At 42.8% G+C, this 27,612-nt stretch overlaps 2 protein-coding genes across 3 annotated transcripts in view; one reads left to right on the top strand and one right to left on the bottom strand.

Annotated features, from left to right (window-relative positions):
* Window positions 1-732: 732 nt before the first annotated feature.
* Window positions 733-24,705, bottom strand: LOC306922840 (cysteine repeat modular protein 2). 2 transcript variants are annotated; one of them, XM_079500703.1, is made up of 17 exons: window positions 24,338-24,436; window positions 24,158-24,255; window positions 21,562-21,768; window positions 21,321-21,389; window positions 20,960-21,002; window positions 17,219-17,364; window positions 13,686-13,880; window positions 11,044-11,130; window positions 10,243-10,441; window positions 9,883-10,106; window positions 8,860-9,102; window positions 6,078-6,323; window positions 3,992-4,187; window positions 2,838-3,043; window positions 2,508-2,608; window positions 1,480-1,651; window positions 733-1,399 (listed from the first exon to the last, which is right to left on the bottom strand). In XM_079500703.1, the coding sequence occupies exons 2-17, from the start codon at window positions 24,243-24,245 to the stop codon at window positions 1,017-1,019; spliced, it is 2,805 nt and encodes a 934-aa protein (XP_079356829.1). In that variant the 5' UTR covers window positions 24,246-24,255; window positions 24,338-24,436; the 3' UTR covers window positions 733-1,016. The 2 variants fall into 2 exon arrangements, with proteins under 2 accessions (XP_079356829.1, XP_079356828.1); XM_079500702.1 differs by having other exon boundaries at window positions 24,158-24,705.
* Window positions 24,706-25,343: 638 nt separating this feature from the next.
* Window positions 25,344-27,612, top strand: part of otud7a (OTU deubiquitinase 7A) — a 67,370-nt gene continuing 65,101 nt past the window's right edge. Inside the window, exon 1 of the mRNA XM_079500701.1 lies at window positions 25,344-25,625. The gene's annotated coding sequence lies outside the window, so the exon portion shown is untranslated. The remainder of the gene's footprint in view (window positions 25,626-27,612) is intronic.

Here is a 27,612-nt window from a genome sequence, read left to right as displayed (position 1 = left end):
AACACCTGAATGCAAGGTAAAAGAAACACCCTGTAGTTGTAACACCTGAATGCAAGGTAAAAGAAACACCCTGTAGTTGTAACACCTGAATGCAAGGTAAAAGAAACACCCTGTAGTTGTAACACCTGAATGCAAGGTAAAAGAAACACTGTAGTTTGTCACAGCTAAATGCATGGTAAAATAAACACTGTAGTTTGTCACAGCTAAATGCATGGTAAAATAAACACCCTGGCTGTAGTTTAAGTGCAGTTGCAGTTCAACAACCTTGAATTACATCCTCTCTCATGTGAATGTGAGTACCTGGTTTTAGAATGACACACCTTCCAGCCAATCACAGTGCGCAATACATGTTATATTATTATTATTATTATCCATACATGGGCATAAAAGGCCACCAATTCCGTCTTGGTTAGTTAAGAATTGGTTAATTAAGTTAAGTTAATCTTAATTTAAGATTCATGTTTTATGTCAATTTGAATTGCCTTGTTGAAATGTGCTATACACATAAACGTACCTTGCTTAAAGTATGGACACAGGTGTTATAACAGGGTATATAATGGCTATTTAAAGCGCACCCATTGTTTCATCGTAGGGCATAATTATATTCAGGTGTAGACCTTATGCTTATGTCAATGCTCATTTACATGTACAATCATGTTAATTGTCATAAAATCACAAAAAACATTTACTGGGAAAACACTTGTTTTTGTTATCTGCAATGATGCATATCACTGGAATTGAAAAAGAACATTTTATTTCAGTTATATTTTCTATTTACAAAAAATGATACAGAATTCAATCACTTAATGTAACTCCCAAACACCACATCTAGTACAATGCACAAGTGGAAGTACTTTATATTACAAAAACACAAAATGTATCAAAAATGAATCTCACATAAAGTAAGAAAAAACAACAACATTGTTTTGATTCTAATACATTAAGTACGAAAAAATAACTAGATTATTTCCCAAAAAAAACTTTATCAGGTGCTAATGGATGGAGATATTATGTCACTAGGATCGGTTGAGGTACGTACTCTCATCTACGTCCTGGTCAGCGTCTGTGTCCGGCTCATGGATGAAGCTGTAGCGTCGGTACACGGATCCACCCTTGCTAGTGTATACTACGTCTGCCTCGTCCCCACTGTCCGGCTCTGGCACGCCATGGGGCATAGTGCTGCTTGCACTCCCACTCAGTTTCTCATAGCTCTGGCTCCAGCATAGCCTCTTCCTGGCACGGGCCTGGACCAAAGCAAACACAGACAGAGCCAACCCCAACGCCAGCAGCAGAGCAGCGGGCAGAGCGGCTGAAGTGTGCTTGACTACTCCAGGTGCAAAGGATAAGTCAGTTGCCTGGTCTCCTCCTGACTTGGGCTGGGGAGCCTCCACGCAAAGAGCTAGAAAGAATTCACAGATTTTAGGAGACGGTATTATCTCAATGACCCTAGGGCGCTCTCAAGGGCTGCAGAAACCTTACCTGAGCGGGTATCGCACACACAGCACTCTGTGTCATTCCCTCCAGTCTGGCAGCAGCGGGCACAGCGGTTCTCCACAGCATGGAGGGCAAAGTCACGGGGGCAAGACAAACACTGGTCAGGCCTGGGGCCATTACAGTGCCGGCAGGAGCTGTCACATGGCTCGCAACTCTCCTGCAACAGCATGTGTTTCAAAACATAATGTAAAGGACACTGGACTACACTGACAAAATAGCAAAGAAACATACAGTACTGTGCATTATGTTTGTTGAATATGTACATATTAATGTCATGGAGGACTCCAGCCATCCAGGAAACCATGAATATGACAAGTACTGGTTACCACTTTCTCTTACTCTAGACTCTAGAGCAGGAGTTCTCAACCCGTGGGGGGGTCCCCAAATTATTAAAAAAAAACATTTAAAAAAAGTTTGCAACTTAATGGCTGGAAAATGGAAATTAAGAGTTTACATAGTACACATAGTTTATGCATAAACTCCTTAATGATTATATCTGGTTTCAGTATTCATTTATGATATATTTTCTCTATTATTAAGGTTATTTTTGCAGTCAGTTTGTATTGGTGGTGGGGAGGGGGGTCGTGAGACATGGCCAAAGCATTTCTGGGGGTCCCCAGCCAAAAACGTTGAGAACCCCTGCTCTAGAGCACAGAAGTCTGACATAATTTACGCATCCTACCTGGGTAACATTTTTTTCCCACATTGTGAATTCCCACACGGCGGTGGCTCAGGGGTTCTTTTTTGACGACAATTTTTATGTGCCGATTCTAAGATGACCAATGTTATTTTCTATAGAGAACATACTTCCGTGACCCAGGGGATGAGCAAATGACGTCAGGACAGGACATAGTTTCAGTACATTTTCAGGGAGTGTAATGCAACTCAGATCTCCAACTGGAATCAAACAGGGCACAATTTACGGCCCTCGTAAACATTCTCTTTGAGTGACCTTAACTGACATTTATGGTGAACCTCAACCCTTTGTAGTGTCCGGATGACTCAGAGCTCACCTCTTGAGAGAAGTACAGCCCTTCCTTACAGTGCGGATAGCAGACGTTGTCGCGTAGCGTGCTGCCCCAGTCGCACGTCATACAGCTCTGAGGTGCGGCATCTGCAAACATAATTATACATCATACAGTATAGACACGGCCTGGTAATCTGGAAAACCACTGTATTGTGTTGACAAGGGCAAGATAAGGTCTGTGTGAAGCTCTTGACTTCCTGTTCTGTCAAGGTCAGAACAATAACTGTATAATGAACGGCAGGATTCACTGAAGTGTAATGAGTCTCATTGAAGAGCTTGTAAATCAGTAAATTAGACGCTAGTTACTAGCGGTTACCTGTGCAGGTCTGGCAGCTGGTGTGGCACTGTTTGCAGAGATGGTTGAGCTGATAGAAGCGTGTTGGACAGTGCTCCACACACAGCCTAGTGCCCTGCAGCTCCAGCAGAGGAGGGCGGCAGACCCGGCAGGACTCGGGTCCCGGACCAGTACACATTTCACAGGAATGGTCGCATTTCTGACAGCGGAACCCCTCCCGGTAGTACCTGATGGGGCAAAAAATAAATAAACGAACATCAAAATAGGTGGTATAAATGAGCTGAAAGTAAAGTTACTGTACAGAGTGGACAAAAGGCAGTTTGTAAAAATAAAAAAACTCCCTCCCTCCCTCTTTGAAATGAGTGGACACAGGGTGGATAGGATTACGTTTCATCACAGTTAAACAATAGCACTAGGGTTGGGCAATTAACCAAAACATATATTGAAATCCATATTTTGAACCTTAATCGAATTAGCAAGAACAGTTTTTGTTACTTTTTCTTTTTTATATATATATCAAAAAATTCACACTAAAATTCTAATCAATTTTCTTTCAACTAAAATGTTGTTTCAATTAGTCTGATTAACCACTTAACCCCGTATTATACTTCATTGTACTGTGGTGTTCTATTGTGGTGTACTATTGTGTTGTGAGCTTGAGCTTGTACATTTGCAATTTTCCATAAAATCATGTGAACTGTGAAGTGACTCAAGTGAGGGGCATCATCATGCATCATCTCATTCTGGCCAATCAGAATGCCTGTTGCCTGTTGCCACAAATTTACCTCATATTTGGCGGACATTTGACCTTTCATTCCTTTCATTGTCGATGGCAAATATGAGACGTGTGGGGACAAGATGACATAGATTTCCTCTTCATTGTCAATGGCATTTAATGTTTGTGTTGCGGACAAATTTACGTCATATTGGGTGGACATTTGACCTAATTTCTCCTTTCATTGTCGATGGCAAATATGAGACATGTGGGGACAAGATGACGTAAATCTTCACTTCATTGTCAATGGCATTTAATGTTGCGGACATTTTGTGGGGACAAAAGCTATATATAGGAGGCCCTCAAAAAATAAAATAATAATCATTCATTAAGCGTAATCGAGGAATACGTTTGTAATCGTATCACCCAGCCTTATATCGTATAGTTCCAGAAAACGTACCCTGTGGGACAATGGCTGACACACAGGCGGAGGAGGTGGAGGTATCCCGTAGAACAGGACAGGCAGTCTTTAGGTGATGCCCCAGTACAGGTAGAGCACACGTGGTCACACGGTTTACAGAAGCCCAGCTCTGTTCCGTCAGCATCCTGTTTGGAGCTGTATGTGCCTGGTGGACACTCATTCACACAGGTACTGTCTGGATAGCGCACGCACGCACGCACGCACGCACGCACGCACACGCACACGCACACACACACACACACACACACACACACACACACACACACACACACACACACACACACACACACACACACACACACACACACACACACACACACACACACACCAGACTATCGAGATCAATAATATCCAACATTTAACATGATAATGTTATCCGAAAGTAGCTAATACATATAGCCCACCTACAGGATCACAACGTATCGCAAGGCGACAAGCTTGCCTTCTAGATCTGCTTTTTTCGCTTTTTGGAAAAACGATAAAGATAAAGAAAACGTTACTGTCCATTGAATTTACATAACATGGAAATGTGTCTCCAGCACACCGGCAGTCAGTTTACAACCGTAAAAACATTACGTAAAATACACAAATGCATTAAAATACTATGTAAAATGCATTCACATAACGCAGCAACAGTGATCATGGGCTGTGGGGATTAGGTGGTGGAACTATTTAAACATTTTCTTATTTAAAATGTTCACAGCAGTTTTCACAAACAAAGTCTTGTTGTAACCCTTATCTTTTTTGCTAATTTCGCTCTAAGGATCCTGCCTGATGGTAGAATCACTGTAAATCTGAATTGCCTTTTTGGTTATGGAGCGGTTGTATATGTCCTGAAGTTGCAATTGTTTGTCTCCAATGATGATCTTATAGCCTGGTTGACTGCATGGGTAAGCTTGTTTTTTTATCTCTAACTGAGAGATTCCCGCACTCTCAGTGAGACCATGGTCAGGATGTGTTTATTGCATTAAAACTTCTCAATTTCCTGAGTAGATGTTATCTGCATCTGTTATCTGGTCTGAAAGGTGAGTTTATTGTCTATGGTTGCTGCTCCACTTCCTCCCCACACACCAAAACAGGCCTAAAGATGGACCCTGAGCCCTCTGCTCCTGTCCCCCCTCCCAAACACAGCTCCTTATGAGGGAGCTTTGTGAGGGTTGACCTATGGAAGATTGAAATTACCTCCTGTTCCTTTACTGTCACAGGGGTGGGTGTCATCCCTGCACAAACACTCAAATTCATCACTGAAGTCATATATCAGTAATAAGTCCCATTCAGTGGCATCAAAACAGCCCCTCAACTCTTGAGTCCTCTGTCAAGGATTGAATGTGCTTGACAACAGGCTTTTCCCTCTTTAGTTTCTGACGGTACTTTGGCAGAGGTGGATGATGTTATGATCAGACAGTCCTAGAGGTGGGCAGCATCTGGGTACATACTACATAGGCGCCCTTTACATTTCCAAAACACTGGTTTAGGATCTTATCCTTCCTTGTAGGACAGGTCACATATTGTTCCAGGCTTGGCAGGTGGGTGGACATAACGCATCGTCGTGGTACCTAACTGTGCCTAACTGGCAGCTATGCGCTCAGCTGCTAGAGCAAAGTTTGGACCAGGCACATATACCAGAATGTCTGTGATTTGCCCATACTCATGGGGCAAACCTTGTCTATCCGACTAAATAACTACATTGGATCTATATTGCGACACAGGTTCCTTTGTACATTTCTGGTTTTGGACTACATGGCTACAAGGTTTCTGCCTGACACTGACGATATGGGAGCCTCTGTCAGTTGTTAAACCACTGGTTCTCAAAGTTGGGTCCAGGGACACCCAGGAGTCCTGTAGGGGGTTCCAGCCAGGATACCCAGCAAAATAAGGAACAGTTAAGTAAACACTTAAGCACTTAAGCTTATCACAATGTGAAGCGTTGTGTAGATCTGCTATTTTCAAAAACAAAATGTACTCAAATCTTCTCTTATGAGGGTCCCTGTCACAAAATCACATCAAATTGGGGTTACAATATGATGTTCGAGAAACACTGATCAGAACATTAGTGAGTGCTTACTGTGGAGGTACTTTGGCATAGCACAGGCCTCGCATTGGTTGTGCCCCGGCCCTCCGCAGTAATGACAGTGATGGTGGCAGTCTAAGCAGGTGAACTGGTCATCATGCACGTAGGTCCTTGGTGGGCAGTCTGTGTCACCTGTCACTCCACACAACATTGTGTTTGGGTCCAGCACCAGTCCCTTCTCACACTGGGTGCACTGGTTGGCATCTGACCCTGAGCAGCTGGCACACGTCTGGTGGCATTCTGTGTGTAATCAAATAAATCACACGCGTCATTTACGTGTTGCAAAGCGGAGAACAGTAAAGGGTGTTATCAATCAATTTATGACTGAACAAGCAAGTATAAAATAATATGGCACCTAATAAAATTCCATTTTGGTAGTAATCTTATCATAATAATCGTATCAGTGAACATGCAATTGTAGTATGAATTTCAGTAAATGACATGGTACCTTTTGTAAGTTAGGGAGTAGCTATCTTTGCATTTCGACATCCTCAACAAATCTTTTGTGCTTGCTTTAGCATTTCCTGGTCTGTATAAATTCTGATGTGTCAAGTACAATAAATGTACTGTAAGTGGTTTTGCTGACACAGGTGAAGACACACACTCACAGTCTCAGAGTACAGCACGTACTGTACAGAAACACCTGATATCAGAATGACTACACATACTGTGCATTCCATAGTGAAACACTATGGAATGCACATTTCCATCCGAGATGATAGGAATCAATAATATTGCCAATTATTATTGACAATATTATTGATGCCTATATTATTATTATTATTACCAGTAAGACGCCTGGGGGATGCCGGGCGCGGCTGCACTATAATAACTTTGGGGCAGGCCCGTCTAGAGTTTAAATGGACAAAGTCAAAAGGGAGACATCGAAGAAGAAGGATGGATGGGGATGGATGGGGATTGGGGAAGGATCAACATATGGAATGTCAGAACAGGTCAGGTCCATATATGGAGATCTAAGTGGTTGAGGTCAGATGTAGAGTTGCTGGCCAATATTGATGACATCAGGGATCTCCATATGGGCTTAATATTGATGATATCAGGGATCTCCATCCCTGATGTCACGTGATGTCACGAGCTCTATCCCTGATGATGTCACATGATGTCACGTGCTCCATCCCTGATGATGTCAAGATGGCGCCTTCCAGGGCTGCTGTGGCGTTAACGTGTGCTGTGTTTTCACTCATGTTAATGTCAAAACAAATTCCTATGTGTGTGTATACTGAATGGCAAATAAAGGTATCTGAATCTGACCCCGACCAACCAACCAACACACACACTGACGGGAAATGCACGATTCCATAGTTAACTGCAACCTTTGGTCGCAATTACCAGTAAGACGCCCTGAGGGCGAGTTGCGACCTTGCCCTAAAGGGCAAGGTGTCTTGAGTGTAGAGGGTTTGATGATGTCAGATTGACATATGGAGCGTGTCACAAGGAGTGATGGACTGACAACCATATATGGAGATCTAAGGGTCTTCATGATGTCACGTGATGTCACGAGGCGTGACCAGACCATATATGAAGACGTGATGTCACGAGGCGTGACCATATATGGAGACGTGATGTCACGAGGTGTGACCATATATGGAGGCATGGGTGACTAACTAACGAACAGACAGACGGACGGACGGACGGACGGACGGACGGACGGACGGACGGAAGGGGGGGATTTTCATAGTAAATGCGACCTACGAACAACAACAATATCAAATAAATCAAATCTGTATCTAATTGTATCTAAGTAAAGAGTACATTAAGTACAATTTTGTACTTCACTTGAGTATTTAGAATTTCCAATACTTTTACTTCTACTCCACTACATCTCAGAGGCAAACATTTTACTTTTACTCCACTACATTCATTTGAAAACTTTAGTTACTAGTTATCATTACAAAACATACACAACCATTTCAGCCCTGTTTCGGCCATTTGAAAATAGCCGATCTACAAGCGCACAATGTGTCGCATTGTGAACTCAAGTACATTTTGATTTCCAGACTTTTACTTGTAACAGAGTATTTCTACATTGCAGTATTTGATGCAAATATTTGTACTTTTTCCATCACTGTCCCTTTCCATATGGCATGATGAAAGTTCAACCTTCTATCAAACCAAAGCTAAATAGGAGTCTCACCTTGGCATTCCTTAGCTGAGGTCTCATAGTAGGTACCCATGAGTCTCACCTTGGCATTCCTTAGCTGAGGTCTCATAGTAGGTACCCATGAGTCTCACCTTGGCATTCCTTAGCTGAGGTCTCATAGTAGGTACCCATGGGGCAGTCCTTAGTCTCACCTTGGCATTCCTTAGCTGAGGTCTCATAGTAGGTACCCATGAGTCTCACCTTGGCATTCCTTAGCTGAGGTCTCATAGTAGGTACCCATGAGTCTCACCTTGGCATTCCTTAGCTGAGGTCTCATAGTAGGTACCCATGGGGCAGTCCTTAGTCTCACCTTGGCATTCCTTAGCTGAGGTCTCATAGTAGGTACCCATGGGGCAGTCCTTAGTCTCACCTTGGCATTCCTTAGCTGAGGTCTCATAGTAGGTACCCATGGGTCTCACCTTGGCATTCCTTAGCTGAGGTCTCATAGTAGGTACCCATGAGTCTCACCTTGGCATTCCTTAGCTGAGGTCTCATAGTAGGTACCCATGGGTCTCACCTTGGCATTCCTTAGCTGAGGTCTCATAGTAGGTACCCATGGGTCTCACCTTGGCATTCCTTAGCTGAGGTCTCATAGTAGGTACCCATGAGTCTCACCTTGGCATTCCTTAGCTGAGGTCTCATAGTAGGTACCCATGGGGCAGTCCTTGGAGCACACGCCTTCATACAGTTTGGGGGTCAGCTCAACGCAGGTCTCACAGTCATCTGGCCGAGGGCCTGAGCAGCTGCTACAGGTGATGTGACACTCGCCACAGCGACCCTCCTCCATATCCTCATAGTAGCCCATGGGACAGCTGGCCTTGCACACACCGTTCAGGATCAGGTAGAGGAAACTGCATTCTGAAGCAATGAGGGGCACCAATGGCTAGTTAACAGAAGTAGGGCTGCTGCAACTATTAATTTCATACTGATTATTCTATCAATTATTTTTTCAATCATGATAATACTTATATGTACATATATCAATGCATCGCTTAACCACCTTTTATACTTTGTCGCACAACGATGCCATGAAAAATCCTATATTAAAAAGAAAAACCGGCCTGCCAGCTGTTTTTGAAAATTTTGAACTAACCCTTCACTTTTAGAAGCTTAGTATTTCCTTTTGGCCAGGGGCGTAGCCCTCTTTGGTTGAATGGTGGGAGTTTGGTTTCCCATGTATGCGATAGTGTTTACACAGGCAGGGCAAACATTGGCCATAGTATTATTATTTGTTTTAAAGCATTATCCTTGTATGAGGTTTATAAAGTGTAAGATGTGGAATGTTACTCATTAGCCATTCAACAAAAAAATATCTTTCACATCCCGTGTGAAGTGAGGGGTTCTCTTATCATCATACGTCATCAAACATACATCATCTCATTCCGGCCAATCACAATTTGCGTCCTCACTTTTGTCTTCAATGTTTGTGTTTACACACTTTTGTCTTCAATGTTTGTGTTTACACACTTTTGTCTTCAATGTTTGTGTTTACACAGACCCAAAGCTGGACATAGGAGGGGCTAGTGCCCCTCAAAAAACAAGAAACATTAAACACATCTAATCCAACTGAAATGCTATTTCCTCCAATACATGACCATTTTGTAGGTGTGTTTAAAAAAAATCTGCAGGGGATCTCACTGAAGCAGGTCCTGTCGTCCGAGCAGACATCACAGTGGGGAGGACAGCGTCTACAGGTGCCGTCATCTCCGGGGTAGGACCGCACGGAACAATTGAGTCGACAGAGACCATTCTCTAGGAAGTATCCATCCGGACAGGACAGACACTGGGTCTTAATCCCATCGCAAGTCTGGCAGGAGCTGTCACAGGCTTCACATAACCCTTCCGCTGTCTCAAAGAAACCTCTGTAAGTAAGATGAAAGGACGGAAGATGAAAAACAGTAATTGTGAAGCAGAAAACAATTAAATAAGAAATAATACATTTCATGGTTAGTTTTTGTTATTATTATACACAGATTTAGTCCCACTTCTATAGCTTACTCTGGGCAGTTGGACCAGCATCTCCCCTGGTGTAGAAAGAGTTTATAGCTGCCTTTGGAGCAGCTGATACAGTTATCACTACTGTCTGCACAGGCCTCACAGTTAGGCGAACAGTCCTCACACAGCTGAGTCGAAGGGTTGGCAAAAGAGCCCTGAGGACAATGCTTTACACATGTACTGTCCTGGTCCAAGAAAGATCCTGTTCCAAGTGCACACAAACACACAAAACAGTAAGTGAACAGTACATCAATAGACAAAAACTAGTGTATTCTGAAACTTCACTTTCATAACCATTCCACGAACAGGCAGAGACGATCAAGCAGACCTAAGTTCAGGCATAAAATTTAATTGGTTGTGTTTTGGCATACCCATGTCTAACCAATGACTAGTCTAAACTAAGTATGTAGCCCACGTTTAGGCAAGGCCAGGGCTTGGTGAGGATTATTCAGGTATGGCTTTACTATCTTTCCAATCATACTAGACCAGACCCAAATACTGGGTCTGGACACCTTTGTTGGTCACAGACACAATTGTATCTGTCGCCACTCGCCAGTAAATATAATTATTTTCCCCGTTTGCTTTTTTTTTGTTTTGTAAATTTATCAAAAGATTTTCAAAGAAATGAATAAGTAGTGGAAATAGCTAGTCTACAAGCTTATAATAACGCTATTGGTAAAATGATGGGGACATATACAGAAAAGGCGATTCCCACAATATTTGTGAACTTTCTGATTTATCCAGAATTCCTCGAGACCTCAAACTCCCTAAGCAAGGTAGAACATCATCAGTAATTCATTGTACCTGTGAAACATGAGGAGCAATCCAGCGCTTGGGGACCAAAGCATGTCTTACAGGATACATCGCATGATTGACAGCCACCAGAGGTTCCTGAAGTAAAATCAGAGGACAAATAAGTATCCAATTTCACATGGCAACAGAGCACCGAAGTCCTGACGTCACTGTCAGTAGAGGGCGCCAGTCCACAGGTTCGTGTACTTTTGATTTGCATTGAAATCCACATAGGGGGATTTTAGATCTCTTCATATAAGAACTGTGTTTGAAAAATAAATAGATCATCCCGGCATTTTACACTCATATGGATATGAAGCATCGACTGAAGGTGGAAATGTACAAATATACCCAAAGAGTAACACAATAAGCACTAGAAACGAGTCAAACAACCCAGAGACTACATTTCCGGGTAGGCAGGGTGGCTGCAGCTGCCCGTCGCACAACATAAACTGACATGTTAATTATTATTATTTATTTATTTAATATATATTTAATGTTTCGTGGTTAGTACGGTAAGTCGAGGCACCGCCAGCTGAGCTTACGTCAACGAGGAATCTCAGGAACGCAATGTGTTGACAGCTGGGCGTGACGTATATTAGCAGCGACATTGCTTTCATATGTAGTTTCAAGGCTTTTTACAGGCCAAATTAATTCCATTTTCTCCAGAAACTGGCTGTATCAAATATGAATGGACATCATTAATAACGACACACAGCCACCCCCCTGCACAGAAAGGCCGGGATGATCAGTTTATTTTTCAAACACAGTTCTTATATGAAGCGACCGAATGGGGATTTCAATGCAAATAAAAAAATCACACCTGTGTGAAGTAAGTGGTGCAACTCCGTGTGGGGGTCCCCGGGGGTTGGGGGGGGGGGGGGGTTACAGACCCACAGGAACGCACCCAGGGTGCCGGACTGATTCTGGCGAGCCGCCCGCGTCCAAAACGGTTGAGAAATGACAGAGTTACCGTGTGGGGGTCCCTCTACTGTACCCTCCACTGTACTGTACTGTCACTGTACTGTACTGGCACACCCAAAATCACCATATATACAGTTATTATGTGCGTGTGTGTTTGTGTGTGTGTTAGGTTGCGCACAGGTGGTGAAAAACAACTATGCTGTTTTCGTGCTCAGACGCACCCACCCAGCCACCCACCCACACACAAAGTCACTTAAGGAAGTTAAAAATACATGAACCTGTGTACTGGCGCCCTCTACTGAAAGTGACGTCAGACTTGTGCTCTACAACACACTGAATTTGAAAGAAAATGAATATGAAACAAGCTACTGCTAGTCCTAATATCTCCTGTAGAGGGTAGCATAACCCCTTTAGGGTGAAGGACAAAGCATTGTAGACTATGCCATGGTATTAATGGGAAACTTAACAGTTAACACAAAGCCACTGTCTTTTAACAATACATCTGTTTTGGGTGTTTCTATTAAATAATAAATCTCTGATCGAACCTACTACTGTATGAAACACCATGCTCTAACTGACCCAATCAGCTAGGACCTGGAGTAGGCCTACAGTACGATGTTTGATTTATCTTAATGTGACATGCAGATGCAATTCTTTATCAATGTTTTCAGATTTAAAGGAAATTACAGTATGTGTATCCCAGGATCCAGATACAGAAACGCGTGGCTCCAATGTGGATCTCGGACTTCAGCAGCGATCGCAGCCCCACTGACCTCAGTGATTAGCTCAAGCCAAGGACATTTTGAAAGGATACAAGACTGCTGACAGACACGGTAGCTATTGCAGGAATTGAACCTGTGACCTCCTGGTGAGAAAGGGGCTCTCTCTATGTGTTTGGCACCTGACATATTTATTGTATTGTATTTATTGAATACCGGTATAAGTTTGAAAAGAAGTATGTAATTGTAGGTCAGCTTAGAAGAAAAACAAAACAAAAAGTGTTGTACGTACCCTGCCTTTTTTTTCTTCTTACTAATTATTTGATCGGCCCAAAACATTACTTGTCATGATTTGTCACAACAAGAGTTGGCTTTAAATAAATACTTTTTGAAAAGTCTATGGGGAAAATGAACGGGGAATTATTTGTGGACCTGTCTGCTTTATGGAGCCTCCAGCCATTGGCCAGGCTTTCCACAAACCACACCCCCCATAATGTGTTGATGAAATAAGGCTTTGGTTCGTACACACTGGGAGCTGTTTATCTCTCCATCTCCATGTTTATGTCTCCATCTCTTATCTCTTTTTGATGAATTGAACAAGGTGGACCCTCTTGTAAACAAGTGTAATGCTTAATTGGGTCGTCCACTCACAGTTAACAGTCTTTGTATTGAGTTTGTGCTTGAAATGTACTGTAATTCTGCAGTACAAGTGTGTGTCTAAAACTCTCATACTGTACACTATAAACAATATAGGCTTACGCTATCAGCAGCTCTGTGCGCATGCGCACATGTAGGCGCGTGCGTGCGAGTGCACGTGTGTGTGCGTGACCGTGGTACCGGAAAAAAAATCACCATTACACCACTGCAGCAGACATGCATCACAATGGACTCAACATTTTTCTATACCAAAAGAGATGCTGTCTCTAACAGAGAGAAAGTGACAGATGAGGAGAGGACAGAGAGAGGGAGAGAGAGATTAAGACGTTATCACAGCGTGCCGTGTTCTCTCACCATCAAAGTACTGGCTATGTGCACAGTTGACTAGAGGGCACTGCCCATGGAGAGGGATATCCCCGCCCTGGCATAGATCACAGTCTGTTGAGCGAGGTCCATGGCATGTCTGGCAAGAGCTGTGACAGGCCTGACAGCGCCGCCCAGTGGAATCGCTGAAGGTTTGCAGGGGACACTGTTTCACACACTCAGCACCTGACAACACAGAGCAGCACAGAGGAATATGCAATAAGGACAATTCTGAAATAGTATTATTATTATAATTATGACTTCTGTCTTTGAAATCTCAGTATTCCTGGATAATTGATTGTGATGTTCATGATTAGTTAACGTCCCTATTCTGGGGGCGAACAATTGACAGCAAAATAGCAGATCTACAAGCTCACAACCCGTCGCAATGTGATGCGTTGTGGGCCCCACAAAGCCAAAGTGCAGTAACTACATTTTGGACAAACCGACAAGTATTTGTGTATCCCAAAGGTCAAATTAGCCTTTGTGATTTTGAGGGATGAATTACCTCAAGAACAGATCCATATCACTTATATGCCGATATCTTTTTTGTTGTGCATATTTGTGAATTTTGTGAGTCAATTGAATACTGCTAGCCTTTCAGGCACTTTAGGCTCTACCTAGCCCTCTGTCCATGTGTCTTTGATTCATGTATAGATGAGGAAAATAGAACTATTTAGGTGAAACGGACATGTATTGAGTGGTGACTGTCTTCTTCTTCCCATGATATTGTTGAGCTGTGCACCTTGACTCTTGAGACAATCATTTAATTTAGAATGTTGTGGGCATCCTCTCTCTTCTCTCAGTGTAATATAGCAGACCTAGTAAAGCGCTCTGGGGCACATTGGTCAACTAAGTAAATAGGGTTTTAAGTGGTCTTTGCATATGCAAGGAATTTGGCCTTATAAAAATACATTTTGAAAAGGGGGGGGGGGGGGGGGGGTATACATTATTATAAAAGAGTCCAGTATTCTTCTTTATCTCTATACCATACTGTGAGATTGTAATACTCTCTCTGATGTGTTTCTCCTTTAACTGACCTTCTCTCTCCACATTCCATCCAGTTGCCCAGCCATGAAACACTGACCCAAATCATTTGAAAATGGACCTTGAGCTAGCCTTGGCTCAAGCAGGGAAACAATTTTATCCCCCTTTAATAATTATACTCCATACAGCCACACACATACAGCGACACACAATCAATTTGTTGACACCTAGGGGTCAGAGGGACCTCTGATGGGTCATAATGGTGCACTCTAATGAGCAATACTGATGACATTATCTGAATCAAAGGTTTAACAGAGGGTATGCGAGTGACATTATCATCATACCCGGAAGTTATGCGGGAACGCCTACTGAGTGGTCAAAACTATACTTTCTGGCCTTAACAGCCCATACATCCAAACAGAAAATCTGATTGCATTATATGACGTTAAGCGACGTTAAACTCACTTTGCCACTAGATTTGCCACTCACTTTATGCATGTGCATACCCTCTATAGATTTGAAGCAGATCTAAATGTTGAAGACCCTGCAGTTTTATGTTTATTTCCTTTAATAGACAAAATGTATATATAAATGATCACATCTTAATAATTTAAGGGTTTGCTATATGATTTTAAGGTGTACTTTCCCCCCAGCAAGTGATAACACTGTCACATCCACCCTAGAGTCAACCTCAGCTCTTGTTTGCATACATCATATTATTTACATATCTCATGGTGACATGGGAGGGATTTGCAATGCAAATGAGGAGTCCAGCCAGGATTCATCTTTAACGAGAATGATTGATTACGCTTACATGCACAATGATTTAAGAGAAACAAAGTGTACACAAACCGCATGATGATTTACTACATTTGATGGGAGAGTAGACTAATGCGACAAGAAAGGCCATCTCATGATTTGTTTCAAGTCATCACATCCACCATTTGCTCCCCCAAACTTTTCATACTGTATATTGCCTATTTCCTCACTGGCACAGAAGTGTGCACTTTTTGTACTCGGTTTGTATGTATTTATAAACATTCATGGGAAGTACTTGGGGTACTATATTCTGGGCAAGGTTGGGGATGTGTGGGCAAGTCGGATATTCTGCAAAATCAGGTTAACATTTGTTTATTTTCACTATTTGACCGAAAACAAAGTATATGTTATGGTTTAACCCAGGGGTTCTCAACGCTTTTGACTGGGGACCCCCGGAAATGCTTTAGCCGTGTCTCGCGACTCCCGCCCGCCCCCCTCCCCACTCCCAATACAAACTGACTGCAAAAATAACCTTAATAAGAGAAAATATATCATAAATAAATACTGAAACCAGATATAATCATTAAGGAAAGTGTATGCTTGTACTATGTAAACTCTTAATTTCCATTTTCCAGCAATTCACTTTTGAAAATAATTTGGGGACCCCCCAAAATAATTTGGCGACCCCCCGAGGGGTCGCGACCCACGGGTTGAGAACCCCTGGTTTAACCCATTAAAACCGGAAAAGCATCTGTTTCATTTTAGATTTTTAGCGTTGGCTATTCAAACATCACACCTGTGTGAACTGAGCGGTGCAACTATACATTTATTTTTATTTGTTATAGTTACTGTACTGTGCTCAACATCCAGACCCCCAGGAACAGTACCCGGGGCGCCAGTCCGGTTCCAACCGTCCAAAACGGTTTAGAAATGACAGAGTTGCCGTGTGATTGGGCTGATTCAGATCACACACACACACACACACACACACACACACACACACACACACACACACACACACACACACACACACACACACACACACACACACACACACACACACACACACACACACACACACACACACACACACACACACACACACACACACACACACACACACACACACACACACACAGGCCAGAGTACAGTACAGTAAGAGTTGTACAGTACAGTACAGTACAGTACAGTACAGTACAGTACAATACAGTACGGTACAGTACAAGTAGTACAGTACAGTACAGTACAGTACAGTACAGTACAGTACAGTACAGTACAGTACAGTACAGTACAGTACAGTGTTTTGTACCATACAATTGTGTACAGAACAAAGAATGTTTGCTTTTGTCATCTTTGTTGAAGAAGAGTCTGAGCAATTATGTTTTATTTTATTTTATGCCAGTGTTAATTCTTTGTTGGCTAAGACTAGAAAGTTTAAGTAGCCTAAAGTTCAATGGATTGTTCAAAGACTGAGCTTAAATCAGAATTTGCTACTAAAAGTAAGACTAAGTTGCTAAAATACTTTTAGTCTTACTAGAATTACTAAAATTACTAGGTTAGATTTCTGGTTTAGGTATATTTTAAGTGGGGAACAATTAAATAACCTTTTTTGTGGGGTGGGGAAAATACAACCTGGGGAACATAGGTACGCTCCTGTACAGTACAGTATGAGTACTACGAGTACTAATCCCCATAGCGTGACATCAGTACAGTGTGAAGGGAAAGGATGATGTGTTCTCTCCTACTAAGTAACATATAATAACATATTTATAGCCTACCATTGAGGAAGTGTCCAGTCTGGCACGCCAGACAGAGTGTGTTGCTCCTGCAGTCAGCGCATGGTCCTGGGCAAGTCAAACACATGGCCCTGCCCCGGTCCTCGTATGTGCTCTGAGGACAGTGTCTGCGACACTGGTGCCTGAATCTACGATGAGATTATAAAATGTCAAACACAAGTCCATTGAGTGACCCAACCAACTGCAATGTCAGAATTATTACGCCAGGGCTCCACCGGACGCGTTGCGTCTCCGTCGCGTGCGTCAAAAAACGCACCGGTTCAATTTTAATGCACGCATCGCGTCTCCGTCAACGCAACGCGGGCAGTGGAGCCACCCTTCATTGATTAAAAAGGGAACATTCCCTGACGGTGACGGAGACGCGACGCTGACGCGACGCTGACGCGACGCTGACGCGCCCGGTGGAGCCCTGGTGTTACTGAACAAAGAGTCTGGCATTAGTCCACAGCTTTGTTTCAGTATTTTACCATTACATTAAATATATTGAGATCAGTTTCTTTTTTTTCTTTTCAGCTATAGTGTAGTTTTTTTTGTCCTAACACAAACATTAAATCATGCCATTGACAATGAATGGAGAATTTACATCATATATGTCTGAGCAAATCGGCTATTTTGTGATAACCCAAACATTAAATGCCATACTTGGATAGTCATGACAACTACATTATTTTTTCTTACCATTTTCTAAATTATTAATGTTTTTTTAATTATATTTTCTTTTTATATAGAATATATTAAAAACAAAACCCTTACATGATGGTTGAAAAATAATAACGTGTGTTAACGAATGAATTCATGACGAACTATAGTAATCAGTGGCGTATCTAGAATAAGGTGAGGCCAGGTGGCCACCTGGTCAAATCCATTTGAAAAACACGACTGAGAAAGAAGAGAGAGGAGAAACACCAGACCTGAGAACTCAGTGGGCAGCGGATTGGCCGTTGCGTGCAGCGCGACGCTCAATCACCCATTGGAATGCAAATGTCTGCCTTTCAGCCTTTGTGTCATGGGGTGCTAGGTATGGGGGTCTGGGTGGACCATCACCTGTAGCCTACTCGTCTGACAGGTATTATCTCTTTGAAAACCTTTAACCTTTAGCCTAACCTTTGCCCAAAATGTAATTCCTGAAAACGCCACTGATATTAATTCATTAATAAATATTGTTAATTTATTCATATTTATTTGCGTATTTTTGTTTTATTGGATGATGTACGATGATAAGAGCGCGTGATTTTTATTTTAGTTATCGGGCATTCCACAAGCATATCCCTTTTACTGACAAAGATGACTGACCAAAAGTGGTTTTGCGCGTTGCTACCCTGCAGTTGCCATTCGCTTCAGCTAAACAACAGCTACATCTACTTTTTTAAAGTCAAGCATTCAGAGAAAATCTAATGAAGTCTAGTAGGACTGAATGCCACATATCAGGTATAAAGCTTTACAGTAAAAGAGGAGTAATGTCGCTATGGGCAGAGACACACACACACCACATGTACTATACATGCAATCCCTGCATGCACTGTGTGCATCTGCAACGCACCTGTAGCCATATTGTTGACTTCAATACATTACACCATCAAACAGTCTACAGTCTACACCATCAATCAATAAGCATGACAAACAAAGGGCAAAAGTATAATATAAGCTGACTTTGTTCAAGCCTATCATGCTTCTTTTCTTGTCTCAAGGCAGAGAATTAATTGGCGTTTTATTTGCAGCCTGGAGGCAGAAGGGGTACTTTCCTGCCATTAACCTGTCTTGTCTCTCCTACAGGGCTTAATTGACCCTCCTATATGGGGGACAGTGCCCTAAGCATCTACAGGATTTACTTACAAGGATGTGACACATAAATGCTAGTTTGAAGATGACATGGTGCTCTAATGATACAAGTGTAGTGCAATAATTTGCAATAACTTTGACCACAATCTGCTGCTGCGCTTCCTGATGCCCTCCTGAGGGTATTATAGCTGACCACAGATAAGCTGGTGCTCCCCTTCCTGCTGTGTTGCCGTGGTATCCATACTGAGATGCACTAGTTTGTTTGAGGTGGAACAGCTGGGAGTGGCATACTCATTAGTCATCATACTCACAATAGCAGCAGCACAGTCAAGTGAAGATATACAAATGCAACCAAATGGACCAGTAAGGGTCCATTTGGTTACATTTGTACAGCATCAGAGTTACAAACAGTGGTCTCTGGCCTGGAAACAGCATTAGACTGTCCCATACATTCACCAAGGAGAGCACATTAGCGTTTCCTGCTTAGCTTTGGTTTATGGGATTTCAGTTGTTTTGCCCCTCCAATACAACATGGCTTTTGAAGATTACATCATATAGCAGCCAAGTCTATGGGATTTGTAATGTTTGTTAGGGAACTTATGACGTAAAAGCGTTTGCCAGCCAAGTCTAAAGTCTAGTAAATGACGACGTAAGACGTCATATGGCCAATATAAATATACATCTTGTGTGGTAGAAAATACAGGTAGTGATGTCGAAAAAAATCCTGAAGGGCTAATTTGGGCCAAATTAGATTGAAAGCTGGCAGGTACAATGTACTGAGTATGGTTTAGGAGGTGCACTTAGTTTAGAGGAAATAAAATAATAAATGCCAAAAATGAATCCCCATTCTGAAAGATCAACTGTGCAAACTGTATTTCTGGGCTGATGAGTATAGTACTCTCTCAGCTTGACAGTCAGTTGGTCCACAGGACTGAATTTCTGTTTGTAATCCACCGGTGTAACCACAATAAAATGTGTGAGTGGATAGTGGATTCTCCTCCCTGTGTTATTGTTGGTCACACAACTAGAGGAAATGAAGATGCTGCTACACAATCCTGATACTGGCTAAGGCTTTCTCTTCTGCAATGTTCTGTCTTTGTCTGTTATTACACACATACACACAAACATAAACACGTTGCACGTACATGCACAAGCCTGCATGTGTACACACACGTACACGCACGCACGCACGCACGCACGCACGCACGCACGCACGCACGCACGCGCACACACGCACACACACGCACACACACAAACACTGTGAAGTGCCTTTGTATGAATCAGCCTGCATGTCTATGCTCAAACTAAGGCTCATGTAACAGTGCATGGCTCAGAGTGGTGGGTAACCTGATTCACACAATACCAGGAGGCCCAAACTCAGGGGAGAAGAACATAATGGGAGGTCTGTACTCTGTTCTAGTTCTAGAGCCTGTGCTAAGCTAAGTCCAAGTGATAGGGTGGCGTAAACACTACAGAGCCAAAAAATGCAACTGACGCATAGCTTCTGATGGTGTGATGAATAACTAAACTTCTGAAAAATAAAATAAAACTATAGAAAAACTATTTAGCCTATGTGGTGCATGTCTATGAGCTTTGCACACATTATACTACCTAACGCTGAATTTAGCAGAACAATGACAAATTCTGTGTAGATGGCAGCACATTTAAAAAACTCAATTAAAGGACTAAAATATTCATGGAGAACATTTATAATGGCTAATATTCATAATCTTAGCAATTTGTAGGAAATGTATGAATAAGTCATAACGCCATGCCACTAAATCTTAATTTCGTGTCAAATATAGACAATGAAGATTAATTGAAACCTGTGGGATCTTAAAGTGATTCCTCAGATTTAAAGTGATCTGTAGAAGATCATATGGAAGGCCAGATTAGTCCACAGAATGAAAACATAAAACTAATAAAGAAAAAACAAAGACTTACAGGAAGTAACCATCAACACAGCTGCTGCAGATCTCAGGGTCTTCTGTATGGAGGCAAAGTGTGATAGTAACTCCATATGAAAAATATATTTTGTCTATCCGAATTCCTTTAATCATCAAGTAGAAGATGCACAAGGAATTGATATAGGTGCATGTGTCAACATGTACATGTATCTACTGTATATTTCATCAGATGTTTGTGCTAGAATCAATTTCCATGAAAGAATGTGATGATCATGTGAAACATATGTTGTGCTCTACAGAATCTTGCATCATCACTCCATTATTAATCAGTATTGGTCATTATCAATGATCAGGGATGCCAGGGTTCAGCATTGTGAGTCACAGTGGCTCTGGCTCACCTGTGGAACACGTTTTGCATCCCACCTCACAGTCAATGCATTCTCCTGTGTCAGGATCCTGAACCTGCCCTGAAACATAGACAAGACAAGACAAAAGGAAAGCTCCACATATGGGACATGTAACCAGCACAGCACAGCAAGCTTCAGTTCTCAAAGAGTCCTCTCAAATAGCAAAGAGTCCTCTCAAATAGCATGAAACCAAAATAAAGCTTCTTCTCTCACATCACGACCAACTACGTACCTAAGTTACAGGTATAGGCAGTTTGGCAGACGCCGTTGTGGAGCTTGTAGTGTTCCCGGCACTTGGCACAAATATGGGCATCAGTGCAGAGCTCACAGTTGGCTATGCAGGGCAGGCAAGCGTAGCGACCCCTGTCAGGGTACAGTCCCCGGGGGCAGTGTGTCCGACAGCGACCTTGGTGGAGGAAGCGTTCCTGTCCGGCTTCATCTGCGGAGGGCAGGACATGTAAGACTTGTTAACGTGAAGCTTTCCCACTTCATCTGTTGACAAAGATGCCATTAGTGCACCCCTGCCAGGAAATGCCTCTTCCAGACATGCAGGCTCTTATGGGAATGGGAATCAATTCCTCCCCTCATAATACATGACAGGGAAGAGCCAAGTGGGCCCGACAATCACAAGGGATGGAGAATAGATGTCAGGACAAGCTGCCAACTGTGACAAAGTTCAGTACACAACACATACTGTGGCAATCGTTTTTTTCCACGTGTTCATTAACAAAGAGAGACACATCTTGTAACAGAGATCATAACAGTAGCTGTATTATGTATTGAGATCTCAAATACTGGAAATGCATACAATTATATTCATGCATAATACAACGGCAGTCCACTCATCCCCATTAATATATGAATAGATTATAGTATTAGTATTGATTCAGAAAAAGTGGAACAAAGCAAACACATAAATGCCTTGATTGACATTGAACTGACGCGCGACCTGCAAGTAGTAGATCTCAATGTGAGATCACTTCCTGACTGGTGGTGCTGTGACGTAAACAAGGGCGATGAGAAGCAGCAGATGAGAGGATATCAGTGCTGAGGGGCTGAGATGGAGGTCTGTCTCGGCCCTACTGATTAATGCTCTGCCACCTGCCACTTCCCCAGCAGCTCTAGCACCTGAGGCTGTTCCAATCCCAATGCAGCTGAGTTACAGTATTGTCACATCTCCTTAGAGCTGCAGTGAAGATGTGTGCGACCAACGAGAAAGGAGAGTGCTTGGTCTATATCTGCCTCTCTCTGTCCCCCACTTTCCACTTGAGACTTCCGTCTTATGCTTAATTAATACTTAGTGTCACTCACCGGGAACAGCTTGTAGATCTGCTATTTTCGGTGCTGGCACTGTGTGCAAAAAGCTGACTATGTAAATGGAGCTTCTTTATGCTATATGCTGTCATTAGAGAGAAGGAAACTCTCAGGTTGAGCCCATTGAACTGCAACAGTAGTAGCTTTAGCCCAGGGGGATGTTTTTCTCTTTCCCTCTGCATGCCTAGTAACAATGCCTCCATTCTGACATGATCAGATTTCACTGAGGAAACTCAGGGAGAAACACCACCATTTCCATTTCAAAATATCTGCTGTAAACCAATCGTAAAAACTTTCTGTGGGAAAAATTGTCAACACAAGTGGGCCTACAGCCTACACAACACTCTGGTCTGGTTGTCTTTATTCTCTGTTGCTCAATAGTAGTGGTAAATGGCTCTGGTCTGGTTGTCTTATTATTCTGTTGCTCAATAGTATTGGTAAATGGGCCTACAGCCTACACAACACTCTGGTCTGGTTGTCGTCTTATTCTCTGTTGCTCAATAGTAGTGGTAAATGGGCCTACAGCCTACACAACACACTGGTCTGGTTGTCGTCTTATTCTCTGTTGCTCAATAGTAGTGGTAAATGGGCCTACAGCCTACACAACACTCTGGTCTGGTTGTCGTCTTATTCTCTGTTGCTCAATAGTAGTGGTAAATGGGCCTACAGCCTACAGTACACAACACTCTGGTCTGGTTGTCGTCTTATTCTCTGTTGCTCAATAGTAGTGGTAAATGGGCCTACAGCACACAACACTCTGGTCTGGTTGTCTTATTATTCTCTGTTGCTCAATAGTAGTGGTAAATGGGCCTACAGCCTACACAACACTCTGGTCTGGTTGTCGTCTTATTCTCTGTTGCTCAATAGTAGTGGTAAATGGGCCTACAGCCTACAGTACACAACACTCTGGTCTGGTTGTCTTATTATTCTCTGTTGCTCAATAGTAGTGGTAAATGGTAAACCAGAGGATGTTCCTCCCCTAATTCCTCAGCCTTTGAGCAACTCTGCTTTGGTAACCATTAAATAGCACTGCTTTGAGGAAAGACCATTCTGTCCACTGGATTGATGGGTTTGTGACATGGCTTTGTTTGAGCCTGGCAGCTGTGTAGCCACAATTCAAGATAGAACAACTCTACAGGCTATTTGTATGGAATTCAATTAGATAAAATGGCCCTGCTCATACTGTACTCCATTGCATGATGCTGTTGATGGCATCTCCTATCCCAACGACATCAACATACTGTATAGAGACAACATTTAAATGTATCAAATCAATAATGGAGTTTTTACTCTTTACCAATAGTAGCCTGTATAAAAAAAAAGAGTAATAATAATAATAAATCCACATGATTTTAATCGAATATGTATTACAAATGTGGGTTGATGCCTCTCTCATTCATGCATTAATTTAAACATACATACAAGTGTTGTTAGTAGGCTATAGGCCTATAACCTATTGGTCGTTGTATATGGACTTGTATGTGTTTGCAGAGAAATAGCAGGCTCTTCCTTACCCACTCCACAGGTAGTACATTCAAACAGCTCATGTCCATTGCACTCGGAGCAGGTGGGATGACAGAGGACGCACTGGTTCTTCGACATAAACTGTCCACTTGGACAAGAAAACGAAGGTTTACTTCGCACAAACCCGACGCAGTACAGAAAGAGAAATGCAGTGAAGAATTTCATCGTACTTTTCCCGAGGACTCCACTCCAGACTCGCTCTCCGTGCAGCAGGTGTAGACACTGACACTCTGGAGTTTGGGAGCTGTGACCAACCCAGATCAAACTTGCTGGACCAGTTCGCTGAAGAGCGACTGGACAATGAGACTGAATTGCGGCCAGATTTTAATGAATAACCCTAAAGCAAATAAAACCCCTATTGTATGTTGTATTGTAACAGATAGATATAGATAGAAGGATATTATAATATAAATGTACATAGAGGTTGGTTGATTGGTTGGTTGGTTGGTTGATTGATTAATTTCTCCCTCTGAAAACATTTGTATAATTTGTACTTGGTCAGGTCTTAGGCCTATAAGAAGTTACGTAGGCTACGGTTAGCTGCTATTTATAATCACTTTAAAACAGATTTTAGTGACGGACACATTGGGACTCGGGAGTGTAGGCCTAGGCCTACTGTGGACTGCGGGCTAAATGGTGAAATGTAGGATATACACATATGTTATTTCTTAATCATGCCACTGCCAGTTTGTCAATCGTGAAAAGAAAGACACAGATGGAGATGGGCCACATGATCATTCTATTATTGTCTTACGGGCGCCATCCACAGGTCTAAATGAAACATGCAGGGGAATAGACTATAATATGTCGATCGAACAATTACATTTTTTCCATAGTGACTAAGTGAATTAAGTCACCAAGTCGAGATTGCAAAGTAGGCTAGTAGGCAGTTATACAATGTAGGTTGTAGGTGGGCCGCGGTGGCTACATTGAAAAATACCACATGGAAACGAGCTAAACGGAGCTACCCGGTCTGAACTGTGGCTGTTCATTTTAATTTGTATTTTCTGCCAGTATGACTGCACGTCTCTCTCTCTCTCTCTCTCTCTCTCTCTCTCTCTCTCTCCCTCTCCCCCTCCCCCCCCCCCCCCCCCCCTCTCTCTCTCTCTCATTTTAATTCGTCAAATAATAAATCCAATCAATAAAATCATTCAATCGCTCAAATTCTCAATCCCAATGATCAACGCTGCCTGCCCAGTGCAGCCTACATGAATGAGGGCGTGGCCCAAACAAATGTTCACGGGCTGACGTCACACGACGGTGGTGGAGGAGCCGAAGGGGAGGCGTGACTTTGTTCTGCTGCAGCGAGAGCGAGCGGAGGAATATGACATGGGGATGAGAGAGAACGAGACCGAGGAGACAGCGTCCGGGCTGATTGGAATTAAACCTGTTCGCCAGAGGTCTGGAGGGCTGCGAACGTGGCGATGATGTGGAGCAACGGAGACTGAAAAGACAACGGTAAGGCACGCTGTTGTGCAGTTGTTGTCTCTGTCTGCAGCGACACACAGTAGTCACAGACAGACAGCCAGGCCAGGCCACGCACGTCTCTGCTCGTTTGATATTGAACACGATACCACTGCAGACAGACAGGTGCACCTGCATGTATATAGTACGTGCATTCAACTTGGAAATACATTTGAGGTGTGTGTGTGTGTGTGTGTGTGTGTGTGTGTGTGTGTGTGTGTGTGTGTGTGTGTGTGTGTGTGTGTGTGTGTGTGTGTGTGTGTGTGTGTGTGTGTGTGTGTGTGTGTGTGTGTGTGTGTGTGTGTGTGTGTGTGTGTGTGTGTGTGTGTGTGTGTGTGTGTGTGTGTGTGTGTGTGTGTGTGTGTGTGTGTGTGTGTGTGTGTTCGCTGGACGCAAATATGCATTAATGGCAGTAAATGCTAACAAGGAGGCTTTGAATGTTAGAGACTCGAAGTCGAAGATCCACGCAGCAAATATGGATGTAGCCTATCTGAGTCCCATTTTCATAGACCTGTGTGTGTGTGTGATGTGGGGACAGTCGGACACTGTCACATAAGGCAGCATAATGTGTCAGACAGCCCGAGAGAGTGTGTGTGTGTGTGTGTGTGTGTGTGTGTGTGTGTGTGTGTGTGTGTGTGTGTGTGTGTGTGTGTGTGTGTGTGTGTGTGTGTGTGTGTGTGTGTGTGTGTGTGTGTGTGTGTGTGTGTGTGTGTGTGTGTGTGTGTGTGTGTGTGTGTGTGTGTGTGTGTGTGTGTGTGAGATAGCTTATGCCGAGCTAAAATAGTTGACTGTTATTGTATTGTCTTGGTTCTCTACGATGCCACACTACTACTAGGCTAATCATCGTCACTGTGTTTGGGGGATGAAAGTGAAATCGATTTTGTATGTGAATGGTGGTGAAACACAAGACGCATGTGTTCTGAAACGTGAATCACAACAACCTGAATGTATTTCACTCGAAATGTCAGTGAGACTGTTTTGGTTTAATAGTAGGCTAGGTGTCCAATTTAGGCCTATCCATATGATGCTTGTTTTAGGCCTGTAATAATGATGAATGGGCTATACTGAATCATGGTCAAAACACACACACAGGCTTTGCAATTCCATTATGCTATATATATACGTTATTTACTGTGCATTGTGCAGTAGCTTATGGTTGAGCTCAGTAAAGGGAAACAAACACCACCTTGTGCCCAATGTATTGCATGGTCAATACTGATTGAATGAATCATTGTTTTGGGTATCTGGATGTAAGCAACTCAGACCTCACCAGTGAACCCATTACTCAGGTTTGTGAGATGGGCACAATAATCAGTTCAGAGCAACATTCGAGCCATGCCATGGCATGCCCCTGTATCCGGCCATGCCAGCAGCACAGAGCACCAGGACTCTAGGAAGAGGGGCACTTGGCACCTGATCAGTTACCACAGGGAATTCTGTTCCTGTCACTGGCATTTAGCTCCAGAAAAGCAGAGCAGGGATGACGGCTGCTGTTGAACTCAGTTGGGCTTTCATGTCACTGTGGCTGTGCCGTGATATCAAACAGCCTCTCAGTCTCAGGTCATACAAAATGACAGTTGCTTCTAAACATCTGGGCCAGTTTCTCCCAGTATACTTCAAAAACTTCACTCACAGATTAAAATGCCTCATAGGCCCTGAAACCTGATTGTCCAATCTTTGCATTATGGAAAAATACTCTCACTTCACATTGCTCAGTGTTACAATGGCCACCACTACAATGCTGTTTTCACTCACACTTGGTATTAGACAAGAGTAAAAAATATAATACAAATAAAGAAATCCTGTTTATCTGGTAAGAATGGACCCAAACTAGAGGCTCAACTGTACGTGTGAAACAAATCCATGTCTGATTCCTCCCCAAAGTTCTTCACAGCAGATTTAATGTGAAGTCAGAGCCATTTAAGGATTATTGCAACATCTCCGTTCACTTCATGGAGCCTGCTCTCCTACACACGCCTAC

Source organism: Electrona antarctica, assembly GCF_951216825.1.
Source record: "Electrona antarctica genome assembly, chromosome: 5".
In the NCBI taxonomy this organism is placed as follows: Eukaryota; Metazoa; Chordata; class Actinopteri; order Myctophiformes; family Myctophidae; genus Electrona; species Electrona antarctica.
The sequence above is the reverse complement of the archived record's forward strand: the minus strand, read 5'-3'. Positions and strand labels throughout refer to the sequence as shown.